Here is an 11,568-nt window from a genome sequence, read left to right as displayed (position 1 = left end):
AAACCTATCACAAAGTGAAAAGTAGAAAATACCTTAAGTTGAGAATGCATTTATTGCACTTACGATATTAGCCCCACATTAAAAATAGCCCCTGGACGCTCACATCAGTCTACAATGGGGAATCCACTATCCAATACAAAGTGCTATATGTATGTTTGTAGTTTAGGGGACTAGAGCCTTGCTTGAGCCAGGCAAGTGCTGTACCACTGAGCCACAGCTCATATAATTTATTTTCAGTACCAAACTGAAAAACGGGATTGCTTAAATTGGCTTAATAGAATTTACTGTTGTGAACATATGAATTTAAAACCCTTTCCCCAGTTCACAACCAACACCAAGACCTTTTAAAATAAAATGTGATTTAGTAATCAAAAGGAAAAAGAAAGTCCTATGTCTATGCAGCCTCACTCGCTCCACGCCCCAAGCCCGGCAAGGGGTCTCTTGCTTCTGCCCTGAGCGCCTTCTGCTCCATGTCTGTGCTGTTCAGCACCTGTTTTCTGAGCCTCTACTCACACTCCAGCAAACACGGTGCGGGGTGCAGTGCACAAGGCACGAATGCCGCTGACCATACCTGGGGACCAATACTGCCTGAACACCGAGCACCCCTGGTGACCTTCTAGCGTCGAAAAGGGTGCCAGGAGACCTTCTCTCGCCGACAGGTGAGCAGGCCTCAACCCTGAGCGGCACAGGTCGCAAGAATCCGGAGACGGTCTAAGCCCAAAGCGCGTGGGCCGTCACATTTGGTAGCCAATGCTGCTGGTCTGGGAGCAGTGGGACCAGCACTGAGCTGTTGTGAGCAGGTGTGAGCAGGTTCAAGGGCAGCAAGTCTAGGGAAAGGGGCGGGTCCTGTGGGGCGTGTCCTCACCCGTGTGCGTGTCCTGTAGTCTGGGACCAGCCCTGGGGAAGGCGGGCCTTTGGAAGGGGGCGGGTCCTTGGGTAAAGGGTGGGTCTTGGGGCGCCGGCTAGTTCTCCGGCCCAGGCGGAGCGTCCTACAGCCTGGGCGTGTCCTCTGTCGGGGAAGGGGGCGGGGCGGGCCTGGAAGCCTTAGCCCTAGCAGGCGTCAGACCGCGGCGCGGGACACCGCGGGATGGGGAGGGTGCAGCTCTTCGAGATTCGCCTGAGGCAGGGTCGCGTCGTCTACAGTCCTGGAGAGCCGCTGGCTGGGGCCGTGCGCGTGCGCCTGGGAGCGCCACTGCCCTTTCGAGGTGGGCGCGGGGTCGCCTCGGGGGAACGGGTAGACGCGTTCTCACCTGCGGTGGAGGCGGGGCTCTCCAAATTCGCGAAGTCAGTGGGCTCTGAGACTGTGTTCTCAGTCTCCAGGGAGCCCCGGATTACGACGGAACCGCGGGCGCCAGGGTCCGGCTGTGCTGGTAGGCTAGGGCGGGGCTGGCAGCTCGGTGGCCCAGTCCTTCCGCATCTGTCCCATCCAGTGCGGAGGCCAGAGTCTGTGAGGGCCTAAGCGCTTGTTCACTATGCCCAGGCGACCCTGGAGGTAGAAGTATGAAGGCCTCCAGTCTTCTCTTGTTCAGGTGTCCAAGGTTCGCTTCATTCTGCACCTGCTGGACCCCCACCTGGAACCTAGTATGCGCTTGGTCTTATATTCTCCTCTCCTCCAGGCTTCTATGCAGTATCTTCCTCTTCAAAGTCTGTCCTGGTCCTAGTGTGCAGGTCCCCAGCAGGATCCACAGAGTACCTTTTTTGCTTTCACTTTAAAGCTTATGACTTCCTTAAAATTTGTGTTTGCTGGCAAGGGGCCTTGTTTTTCCTGGCAATTCCCCCATACCTGTCCTAAGGCCCTGGAGCAGAGCTGGGCTCAGCCCCTTGCTGATGCATTTGTCTGAGACTTGGGCTGGGGATCAGGTTACTCTTTTGTCATTGACAGGACTCTCAGGTGCAGCCTCCTCAGTACTGGATCCCTGTGTGGATTTGATAACTGAGCTCTTAGGGTCAAGTGGGCACTGTTGTGGCCTCTGCCTTGCCGCTGGCACTGAATGCAAAAACTGTATGGGTGTCCCTGCTTGATATTCTTTTATTTTTGCCTCCTGTGAGAACTACCTAACTGCTTGACCAAAACCACAGTTGCCCACATCCTCCGTAGCCATCCCAGGCCCAGTTGAAACATCAGACCTGACCTAGACCTGGTGTTATCTAGGTCTAGAAGGGAGCTGTAATGTCAGGCCCTCATCTTGTTGAGGCTCCTGGTCATGATCACATTGCCTTCCTTTGGTGTATCCCTCTTTAGAGTTTGTGGTCTGGGTGAGAATAGATGTTGCTTTTGTAGAGGCTCCAGCTGTGATAGATCAGTTCCTCCTGGACCCAAAAAAGAGGTATGGGAAGTGTAAAGAAAACTGCATATTGGCTGAGGAGACATGGTGCAGGCCACAGACTTGTGGGCTTGTGGAATACAACAGGGAGAAGACAGGACCTATTTAGAACTAGCCACTCAGTTTTTCTTTTCTATCATTCTCCCCTGGCTGAGCTTGGGGTGAACAGGTTATTACCAACTATCTATCAAATGGCCTTTTTGTGTAGGATAAGGAGTGAATAAATGGGCAGCTTACCTTACAAAAGCCAAGAGAGTGCTGGCTAATGGTCCCAACTGTAAAAGTGCCCTGGGTCATGGGCTGGGGCTGGAGGGTGGATTGTTTAGGTTGCTGGCAGTTGAGTGTGTCTCTGTGTGTGTCTGTGGTGTGTGTGTGTGTGTGTGTGTGTGTGTTAGAAGCCACTCTGGAACTTCCTCCAGTCCTGCTTGGGATGGAAATTACCATGGTTCTTTTATTTTCCTTCATTCAAGAACACTTGTTGAGTTTCTGCTAGGCCCAGTAGAGAAGACACCCCATATTCTCAAAAGAATATTACTATGGGGTTTTTAGTCTTGTTCATTGGATACTTGTCTAATGATTGACAGTGATTGGCACCCATCCACAAGGGTATTAGCTGCTTCAGAGATGAGGAATGAGTAATGTTCTAGAGACTGGAGAGCAGCAGCAGGACCTACTGTGTTTCTCTCTTATGGCTCATTATACCCCCATTCTGGATCAGATGGAGATCTTTCTACTTGTTTTTCCTTTTCTGAGTCTTTTCAGGTTCTGGAAATTTAATTCAGAGCCTCTTGCAAGGATCATCACTGAGCTGATTCCCAGCCCAGCCCTCTTTTTTGTTCTTTTAAAATTATTATTATTATTTTATTTTATTTGGTTTTTCTGAGACAGGGTTTCTCTGTGGCTTTGGAGGCTGTCCTGGAACTAGCTCTTGTAGACCTGGCTAGTCTCGAACTCAGAGAGATCTGCCTGCCTCTGCCTCCGGAGTGCTGGGACTAAAGGTGTGTGCAACCACCACCCAGCTTTTTTTTTTTTTTTTTTTTTTTTAGGCACATCTTTCTGTGCTGCTCAGACTGACCTCAAACTTGTAATCCTCCTGACTTAGGCTTTTGAGTGTTGGGATTGCATGTGTGATCCACTCCTAGGTCTCCCTATATGTTTTTCTTTCTTTTCTAAATTAGATTTATTCACTTTATTTTACATACGTACATGTTTTGTCTGCAGATGTGTCTGTGCACACTTTCTTGTGTCCCCTAGAGTTCAAAAGATGACCTCAAATGCCTCTGAACTGGAGTTAAAGATGGTTATGAGCCACCATGTGTGTTCTGAGAATGGAAGCTGAGTTTCCTATAAGAGCAACAAGTGCTCTTAATTCCTAAGCTCTCACCAGCCCTCTCTATTTTTCATGGACAGAACTATGTCTTCACAGGACCCCAAGAGGTAGCCATTCTTTTTGGGTTTTCAAGACAGGGTTCCTCTGTAGCTTTGGAGCCTGCCCTGGAACTCTAGCAGTCCTAGAACTCAGTCCGTAGACCAGGCTGTCCTGGAACTCACAGAGACGAGCCTGCCTCTGCCTCCCGAGTGCTGGGATTAAAGGCGTACACTACCACCTCTGGCCTGAGGTAGCTATTCTTGTTACTCTTGTGATACAATTGAAAGCAGGACAAGCACCAAGTTAATTAATGATAAAATGTGATAGCTGGTGTGTGTGTGGGGTGGTCAGGTTCAAGATCCTTGGGACTAGGAGAGGAATAGATTGGTCTTAGTTATCATGGTACATGGAAGGAAGCTACTGGACAGTAGAAGCACCCATGAGGGAAGAAAGTTCCAGAAGTCTCTGTGGAACACAATATACACCATGATTTTCTTTAGAAAACCAGAGCTGCCATTGAGTGGTAGTGGCATACACCTTTAATTCCAGCACCCCCAGAGGCAGAAGCAAGTGGATATCTTTGAGTTTGAGACCAGCCCAATCTACAGAGCTAGTCCCAGGACACCCTGTCTTGAAAAAATTAAAAAAAAAAAAAAAAAAAAAAAAAAAAAAAAAGAAAGAAAGAAAGAAAAAGACAGAAAACAGATCAGCATCCTGTCTCCAGTGGTGAACACCTGCCAGTTTGGTGGTCCCTAGTCAGTTTAATGCTTGCCTTTTATTATAGTTCTGAACACTGTTAGGAAGTGCTTTTTATATTCAGATGACACCTTGAAGTATATATTGTTCCACAGGCTGCCACTTGATGCTCTGTAGTGGAGGACTTGCTAGAACAAGTCCTGGCTATGTTGCAGGATATAAGCTGGGGAGAGGACCATGATTGCCTCCCAGAGAAGATACTTTTGCATGGGACTGAATGGATAGGAAGCAGAAACACTAAAAGCCAGGAAATCAGAATCTTTTATCAGGTTATTGCCTCCAGCCTTCTTATTCTTACCATCACAAACATGTGCAGACTGTAATAGAAATAGAGTTGGATCTAGCACCCAGTGCTTCTCAAGCAGAATTGTATTATGTGGTTTTCCCTGCTCCAGTGACTTGAGAAGGTACATACCTAGCTGCTGGCACTGTCCTTGGCCAGTGAACCTAGGATCTTTGAGGAATTTTCTGGGGGAAATTTTTATACCTTGATTGTGACCCTACTGAGACAAAGGAGTAACCTCAGGTGTTTTGTTGGGGAAGCAGCAGGCATACTGTTTGTAAGCCATGAACTGCACAGGATGTATGTTCACCTTGGTGGCTAGAAGGTGTTCACACTGGCAGGGTCCTCCGAGGAACCCTGTTGTGTGGGGAAATACCTGGCATTGAGAAGATCATAGTCTGATCCCCTCTACTCTCAGTTTAGATGCTGCTTTTTTTTTCTAGATTCTGGTGATCCCTTGTTCCTGTGCCTGAACTGTAGGAAGTCCAGTCTGGATGCTTGGTTGCTGTTATAAGCAGTATCATGAGAGACTCCTGAGAAAATAGTGTAGGACTTGAGAGCTGATGGGTGTCCTGGCATATATTGGTGCAAACACAAGAAGTTTATCAGTATAAGAAGTGTCTGCAGCTGGGCAGTGATGGCTCATGCCTTTAGTCCCAGTACTCAGAAGATAGAGGCAGGCAGATCTCTGTGAGTTCGAGACTAACCTGATGTACAAGAGCTAGCTCCAGGACAGTCTCCAAAAGCCACAGAAAAACCCTGTCTCGAAAAACCAAAAAAAAAAAAAAAAAAAAAAAAAAAAAAAAGAGTGTCTACTCCTCCATCTCCACCCCAACATGGGTCAAAGTATGTAATTGTTGTCATTCTGATGAGTAAACATGTAAGTCACCTGGGTTTTCCCTGATCCCAGTATGACTGGGTATTGGTTCCAGTTATCTACTTCGACAAAAAGATCATAACAAACCACCCCTACACTGAACAGCTAAAGTAACAGTTTATTTTTGCTCATTCATTGAGGATGAAGAATTTGAATAGCTCTGTGCTATTCCATTCACTGTAGGCATCCTGATAGCACTGTGGTAGCATCTGGACTAAGCTGAGACCTCCATACTTCTTTTTGTACTGATGTGGAGCCAGTCATCCTTAGGGAGGTGTATCCTTTGTGAAGCATCTTGTTTCCTCTGGCAGATTTCTGGTCTTCCTCTTATACCTGTCATTTCAAGAACTGTTTGCTGGCCTATAGAAGCTGTTCTGATGGAAGTTCCACCTCAATATCCTTCCCCCATCTCTCTCTCTCCCCAAACCCTGCCCCATTCCAGATAACCCTTCAAACAGGGCTCCTCCTCCAAAGATGCTCAAGACCACTCCCACAGGGTATTTAAATGTCCCCCATAAACAGGTGGTTTTTTCTGTCTCTCCTGTCTTCTCTCTAGGGACTGGTGGTGCAAAAAATCATCTGGGAGTGTTTTACCCATTAAACTTGGGTATTTTCTGATTTGGTTTGATTTGGTCTGATTTGGATTGCTGCATCGTCAGAGAGGCTTTTTGGGATGCTTTTGGGAAACTTTTCAGAGGCCACTGATGTTCATATTCCAGGGTGGGACTAGTTGGTAGTTTGACTTCAGAGGTTATATCAAAAGAAGTGTGTGAATTTCAGATCAGGTTGGAGGTTAGAGTGATAAGGTTGGGCTGACAGGAGGGTGAGGGACAATCATTGGCACTTTCAAGGGGCGGAGAGTGGTGCGGCAGGAATGCAGGACCACCTTGAGAGTGGAAACAGGTGCTGGCAGCCATCAGGTGAGGGAGTGCACACATGCATAGCTACATGGGTTGAGGATGAGCCAAAAGTTTATAAGAGGAAGCTAAGCATTCTGTGGGTAACCAGCAAGATGCCTGGACCATGATGTGGGAGACTATAAGTGAGGCAGGTATGGTCAACTCCTAAGTACTTCGATATCTTTGTTCTTCCTGCTTGGTGGCTTTGTCACTAAGATGAAAGAGTCTGGGTAATCTTACCCTCCCGTGACCCTGTCAGATAAGTCTGGGAAAAGGGATGAAACCATGACCCACCCCTACAGGGACAAGGGTGTTACTTAGGGTGCCTCTCATTGGCTCCCACCTACCTACCACCGTGCGTGAGCCTTCTCCCTGTGACCAGTTTCAGCTGTGCCTACTCATTCACCTATGGCTATCTGATCACTGTGGGCCCAGGATGTGTCTGTTAGACAGAGGAATTTGAACTCTGTCTCTAGTGGTTCCTGTTCTGGGTGTTCCTACTGGTGGGGGAGGACCAGCTACTTCATAGTGTAGAAAGTCAGCCTCCTGGGCACCGCTGCTCAGGAAGTCAGGGCTGGCCTTTCAGTGCTAGATTGCTGACTGACTCAGACAGGTTTGACTGCATTCCTGCAGGGAGAGAGCTGGCATTAGCTTTCTTGAGACTAAAGGGGCACCTCCTAGCCTAACTGATCTGCATCATAAAACAAAGGGAGCCTGGTTTTCTATAAGTCTGGCTAGAGGCTGAGGTAACCAATTTGGGGGGAGCCCAGGGGTTATCTAGGAGATTATCGGTTGTAGGACAGGTGAAACACTGCCTATCAATTTCTTTGCCAGCATGGCTCTCTGGGAGAACACCACGATTGGGGATGGCCGGGAGGTATTCTTGGGAAGATGACAGGCTGTTTGTGTTTTGGTCTTCACAGCTACCTCTACTGGTAAGGCTGCTTGACCCATAGGTACTTCCAGCCCTACATGAATTCCTATGCTGGGAACAGGGAGGAGCCTAGGCCATTAGCTGGCTTAGGCTTATGCCATCCTTCCCCTTACAGCTATCCGGGTGACCTGCATGGGTTCCTGTGGGGTCTCCAACAAGGCCAACGATGGGGCATGGGTGGTGGAGGAGAGCTACTTCAACAGCTCCCTGTCACTGGCTGACAAGGGTGAGTGTGGGAGCCAGGTGTGATCATAGGGGCAACCCTTGGAATGGGGTCAATCTATCCCTTTCCCTCCCAACAACTGTCTCTTGGATTCTCACTCTATCCTACTCTCTGGTATTGGGTCTGGGTGGGCTCTGACCCTTGGTATGGCAATTTCATCCCTGTCCTCTACCCTCAACCACCCTTCTGTTTTTAATTTTATTTTTAAAATTTGTATTTATTCGTTTTTGAGACAGGGGTTTATGTAGCCCAAGCTGAACTTGACCTTGCTATGTTATTTATTTGAGGATGCCCTTAAACTTCTGATTCTTCTGCTTCCGTCTCCCAGGGGTATGCTACCCTAACTGGTTGATATAGTCCTTGGAATTGAACCAGAGCTTTGTGTATGCTAGGCAAACAGTACCAACTACATTTCCAGCCACACACCCTCATTTAAACCAAGCCCTTCTTATGTAGTCTTTAGTTCCTGCTATGGTCATACTGTTATAGTGCTGGAGACAGTAGTGTGGACTGGTGGACTGCAGTGTCTACTTCTGATCTGGCACTGTGGCCATTATGGATCTCCTCTGATTTGCTCCCACCTCCTCCTTGTCTCTGTAGGAAGTCTACCGGCTGGAGAGCACAACTTCCCCTTTCAGTTCCTGCTGCCTGGTAAGTAGAAAGCTTGTGCGGACCATAGCCTTGAGATGGTGGGACCTGCATGTGGGAGATGCCAACCAATCCCTGTTCTCTCCATAGCCACAGCACCCACATCTTTTGAGGGACCCTTTGGGAAGATTGTACACCAGGTGAGGGCCTCTATCGACACTCCACGTTTTTCCAAGGATCACAAATGTAGCCTTGTGTTCTACATCCTGAGCCCCTTGAACCTGAACAGCATCCCAGACATTGAGGTGAGGATGGAAAAGAGGCTTCCTTGGTTAACTTCAACCTTCTCAGGCCAGGCAGCCAGGCTCTGCAGGCTGAGGGCCTGTCCCCATGCCACAGGAATTCATCCTGTATTGACTTCATAAGCTCCGTCTCATTTTCACTTTAAGCAACCCAATGTGGCCTCCACTACCAAGAAGTTCTCCTACAAGCTGGTGAAGACAGGCAGTGTGATTCTCACAGCTAGCACTGACCTTCGTGGCTATGTGGTGGGACAGGTGCTTCGACTCCAGGCTGACATTGAGAATCAGTCAGGCAAGGACACCAGCCCTGTGGTGGCCAGCTTGCTACAGGTCAGAGCCCTCTGGCTTCCCTGAGCCTGTCCCTTTCCTATGGCACAGAAGGGGTGGGTTGCTGCTCTGCCCAAGCTCCACAGTCTGGTCTTTCTTTAGAAGGTATCCTATAAGGCCAAGCGCTGGATCTATGATGTGCGAACCATTGCAGAAGTGGAGGGTACAGGTGTCAAGGCCTGGAGGCGTGCTCAGTGGCAAGAACAGATCCTAGTGCCTGCCCTTCCCCAGTCAGCCCTGCCTGGCTGCAGCCTTATCCACATCGACTATTACCTACAGGTTTGGTGTTGCCCAGGGCTGGGTGGCCTGAGGCTAGGTGACTTTGGCCTGACTCCTCAATACCTGCATTCTTTCCAGGTCTCCATGAAGGCACCTGAAGCCACTGTGACTCTACCACTCTTTGTTGGCAATATTGCTGTGAACCAAACACCACTGAGCCCCTGTCCAGGCCTAGGGTCTTCTCCTGGGGCCTTGTCCCCAGTTGTGCCCTCTGCACCACCCCAGGAAGAGGCCGAGGCAGTGGCTAGTGGCCTCCACGTCTCAGACCCTGTTTCCCTCTCTACCAAGAGCCATTCTCAGCAACAGCCACTGTCAACCCCATTGGGTTCTCTGTCTGTCACCACCATTGATCCCTGTGTTCAGGCTGGAAGCCCTGCTAGAAATTCTCTGCACCCTCCCTTGTGCATCTCTATAGGTGCCACTGTCCCATACTTTGCAGAAGGCTCCGGGGGCCCAGTACCCACCACCAGCGCCTTGATCCTTCCCCCAGAGTACAGTTCATGGGGCTACCCCTATGGTGAGTGGAAATGACAGGGACTGGGGGGAGGAAATGAGGATGCCTTGAACCCCTTGTAGATCCTGCTTTCTCTTCACAGAGGCTCCACCATCCTATGAGCAGAGCTGTGGTGCCAGTACAGACCCTGGCCTGATCCCAGGGAGCTGACCCTGGTGAGCTAACTCTTACCACGTTCTTCGGTGGGCCTGGCCTTTGCCCTGGGACTGGATGTCCAGGGCCGCGTGCCTTTTGCTCTCTGCCTGGCCCAGCTACTCAGGACCTGCAGCCGATGGGACGACCCCTGGTGGACCAGACTCTCCTGGCTCCTCTGGAATTAATCAGTCCTGGAGAGGCTGGGGTAGGGCGGCAGGGATCTGGGACCTGGAGAGACTATAAATAAAGCATTTTATTTGTAGAGCTGGGCAAGTGGCTGGTCTTTACGTCCTAAGCCTAGCCTCAAAGTGGACATACTGTACAAGACTCTGCCCCTGAAGAACACAACCCCTTAAGCGCCTCCTTTGACCCCCACTTCTGAAAGACCCCTCCCCCCCACCAGAGCTCCTTCTTTCACCATACCCCTCAGGAGGCAACCTGAGAGCTTGTTGCTCTGCCTGCCTAATCCTACCTGACTCTACTTCAAGCCTACTTCTCATCTCATTGGCACCCCACCTCTACATTCCCTGAAAATGTGACTGGATAGAGCTGTGCTAGCTACTTCTTTCCTTTTTTTTTTTTTTAATTAATTTTCCCACTGTCTGCTTAAGAATATTCCTGGTGTTCTTGGGACACTCTGGCTTGAATTCCAAACTGTTGTTCTAGGTGGTGTGCTTGGATGCCTGGCCACCAGAAATATTCATGGAGAGAGCAACCTGCTTGCAGTACCTCTACTCTTGGGCATAAGGTTACTATCAGCTCTGAGCATTGCACACACAAGACCTTGAAACTATGACCTTGGTCCTTAGAGCAAGACTGGAAGAAAGGTTCCTTGGAGCAGCATTGCAGAGACACCCTGCAGTCATTTTCATATTCCTTTACATGTCTTGTAACGAGCACTGACTTATTGTCCTTTACATGTAATGTTTGCACTGGAAGTGGTTATTGTGGAGTTGATTAAGTCCCAGTTCTGATGGCAAGGAGTGGCTTTGTTAGCCATGGTGGCCACCTTGCCTGTGTAACCAACAACAAGCTCACAGACTTTTAGGAAATAAGGTGTACTAGAGAGAAGAATACTGGCAGTGCTCAGCCAGTATCCCCAAATTATGCTTTCCACCCTGAGCCCTAGGAGGCTAATTTTCACAACACCTAACCAATTAGGCCTGTACCCCAATGTCTTTTGGGACACATTATTGTCTACTCCTTGCAACATGGTCTTTCACTGGATAGCCACATACCTGGCTAACATTTGATACTGTGGGACAGGTGGGTCTTGGAGAAAGGCAGAAAGGAGGCCACAGGTCTCTAAACACCTTCTGGGAGGGGTGGGGCCCACAGTTGAAAGAAAAGCTTGGGTTTGAATCCCACCTTGTCTTAGGCTGGCTCCATACATTCAACTCCATTACTTTGATTCACTCACTTTGAAAATGGGAATGGAAAGCAGTCTGGTCTCTCAGAACTGATGTGAATGTGAACACACCTCACCTACCTAGAGCAGGAGCAGCTAGGTAGGTAGTCAGTGGTTACTAACTTATAGTGTGACTGCGGCTAACTGCAAATTGGGCCACTCACATCTTATTTGTCTGGTAAAAGGTTTACTCCTATGTTTCAATCTCTTCACTTAAATATTTGGGATTTTTGTTTTGTTATTTGCTAGAGGATATTGTGGGCACTATGACACACAAAACAATGGCTATACACTATATATCATACAAGAGTACAGGGATCCTGGCATGGTGGTGTACACATTTAATTACA

General features: G+C 48.9%; 1 protein-coding gene across 6 annotated transcripts; it reads left to right on the top strand.

Annotated features, from left to right (window-relative positions):
• The first annotated feature begins 1,018 nt into the window (after positions 1–1,018).
• On the top strand, positions 1,019–10,072 carry Arrdc1 (arrestin domain containing 1). 6 transcript variants are annotated; one of them, XM_051184765.1, is made up of 8 exons: positions 1,019–1,205; positions 7,558–7,668; positions 8,266–8,316; positions 8,404–8,558; positions 8,703–8,885; positions 8,988–9,161; positions 9,240–9,678; positions 9,738–10,072. In XM_051184765.1, exons 1-8 carry the CDS (start codon positions 1,088–1,090, stop codon positions 9,809–9,811), a joined length of 1,305 nt encoding a protein of 434 aa, XP_051040722.1. In that variant the 5' UTR covers positions 1,019–1,087; the 3' UTR covers positions 9,812–10,072. The 6 variants fall into 6 exon arrangements, with proteins under 6 accessions (XP_051040722.1, XP_051040724.1, XP_051040721.1 ...); XM_051184767.1 differs by having other exon boundaries at positions 1,020–1,205; positions 9,758–10,072; XM_051184764.1 differs by having other exon boundaries at positions 1,020–1,205; positions 8,985–9,161.
• The last annotated feature ends 1,496 nt before the right edge of the window (positions 10,073–11,568 follow it).

Source organism: Phodopus roborovskii, unplaced genomic scaffold (assembly GCF_943737965.1).
Source record: "Phodopus roborovskii unplaced genomic scaffold, PHOROB, whole genome shotgun sequence".
Taxonomy (NCBI): Eukaryota; Metazoa; Chordata; class Mammalia; order Rodentia; family Cricetidae; genus Phodopus; species Phodopus roborovskii.
Note: the sequence above shows the minus strand (reverse complement) of the source record. Positions and strands in the feature narration are given on the sequence as shown.

Bases quoted from the DNA above. Each gene is read 5' to 3' on its own strand.
- Arrdc1 (XM_051184764.1), top strand. From the start codon at position 1,088: ATGGGGAGGGTGCAGCTCTTCGAGATTCGCCTGAGGCAGGGTCGCGTC. The intron at 7,669-8,265 runs GTGAGTGTGGGA...TTGTCTCTGTAG, and splicing joins CCTGTCACTGGCTGACAAGG to GAAGTCTACCGGCTGGAGAG. The intron at 9,162-9,239 runs GTTTGGTGTTGC...CATTCTTTCCAG, and splicing joins ACATCGACTATTACCTACAG to GTCTCCATGAAGGCACCTGA.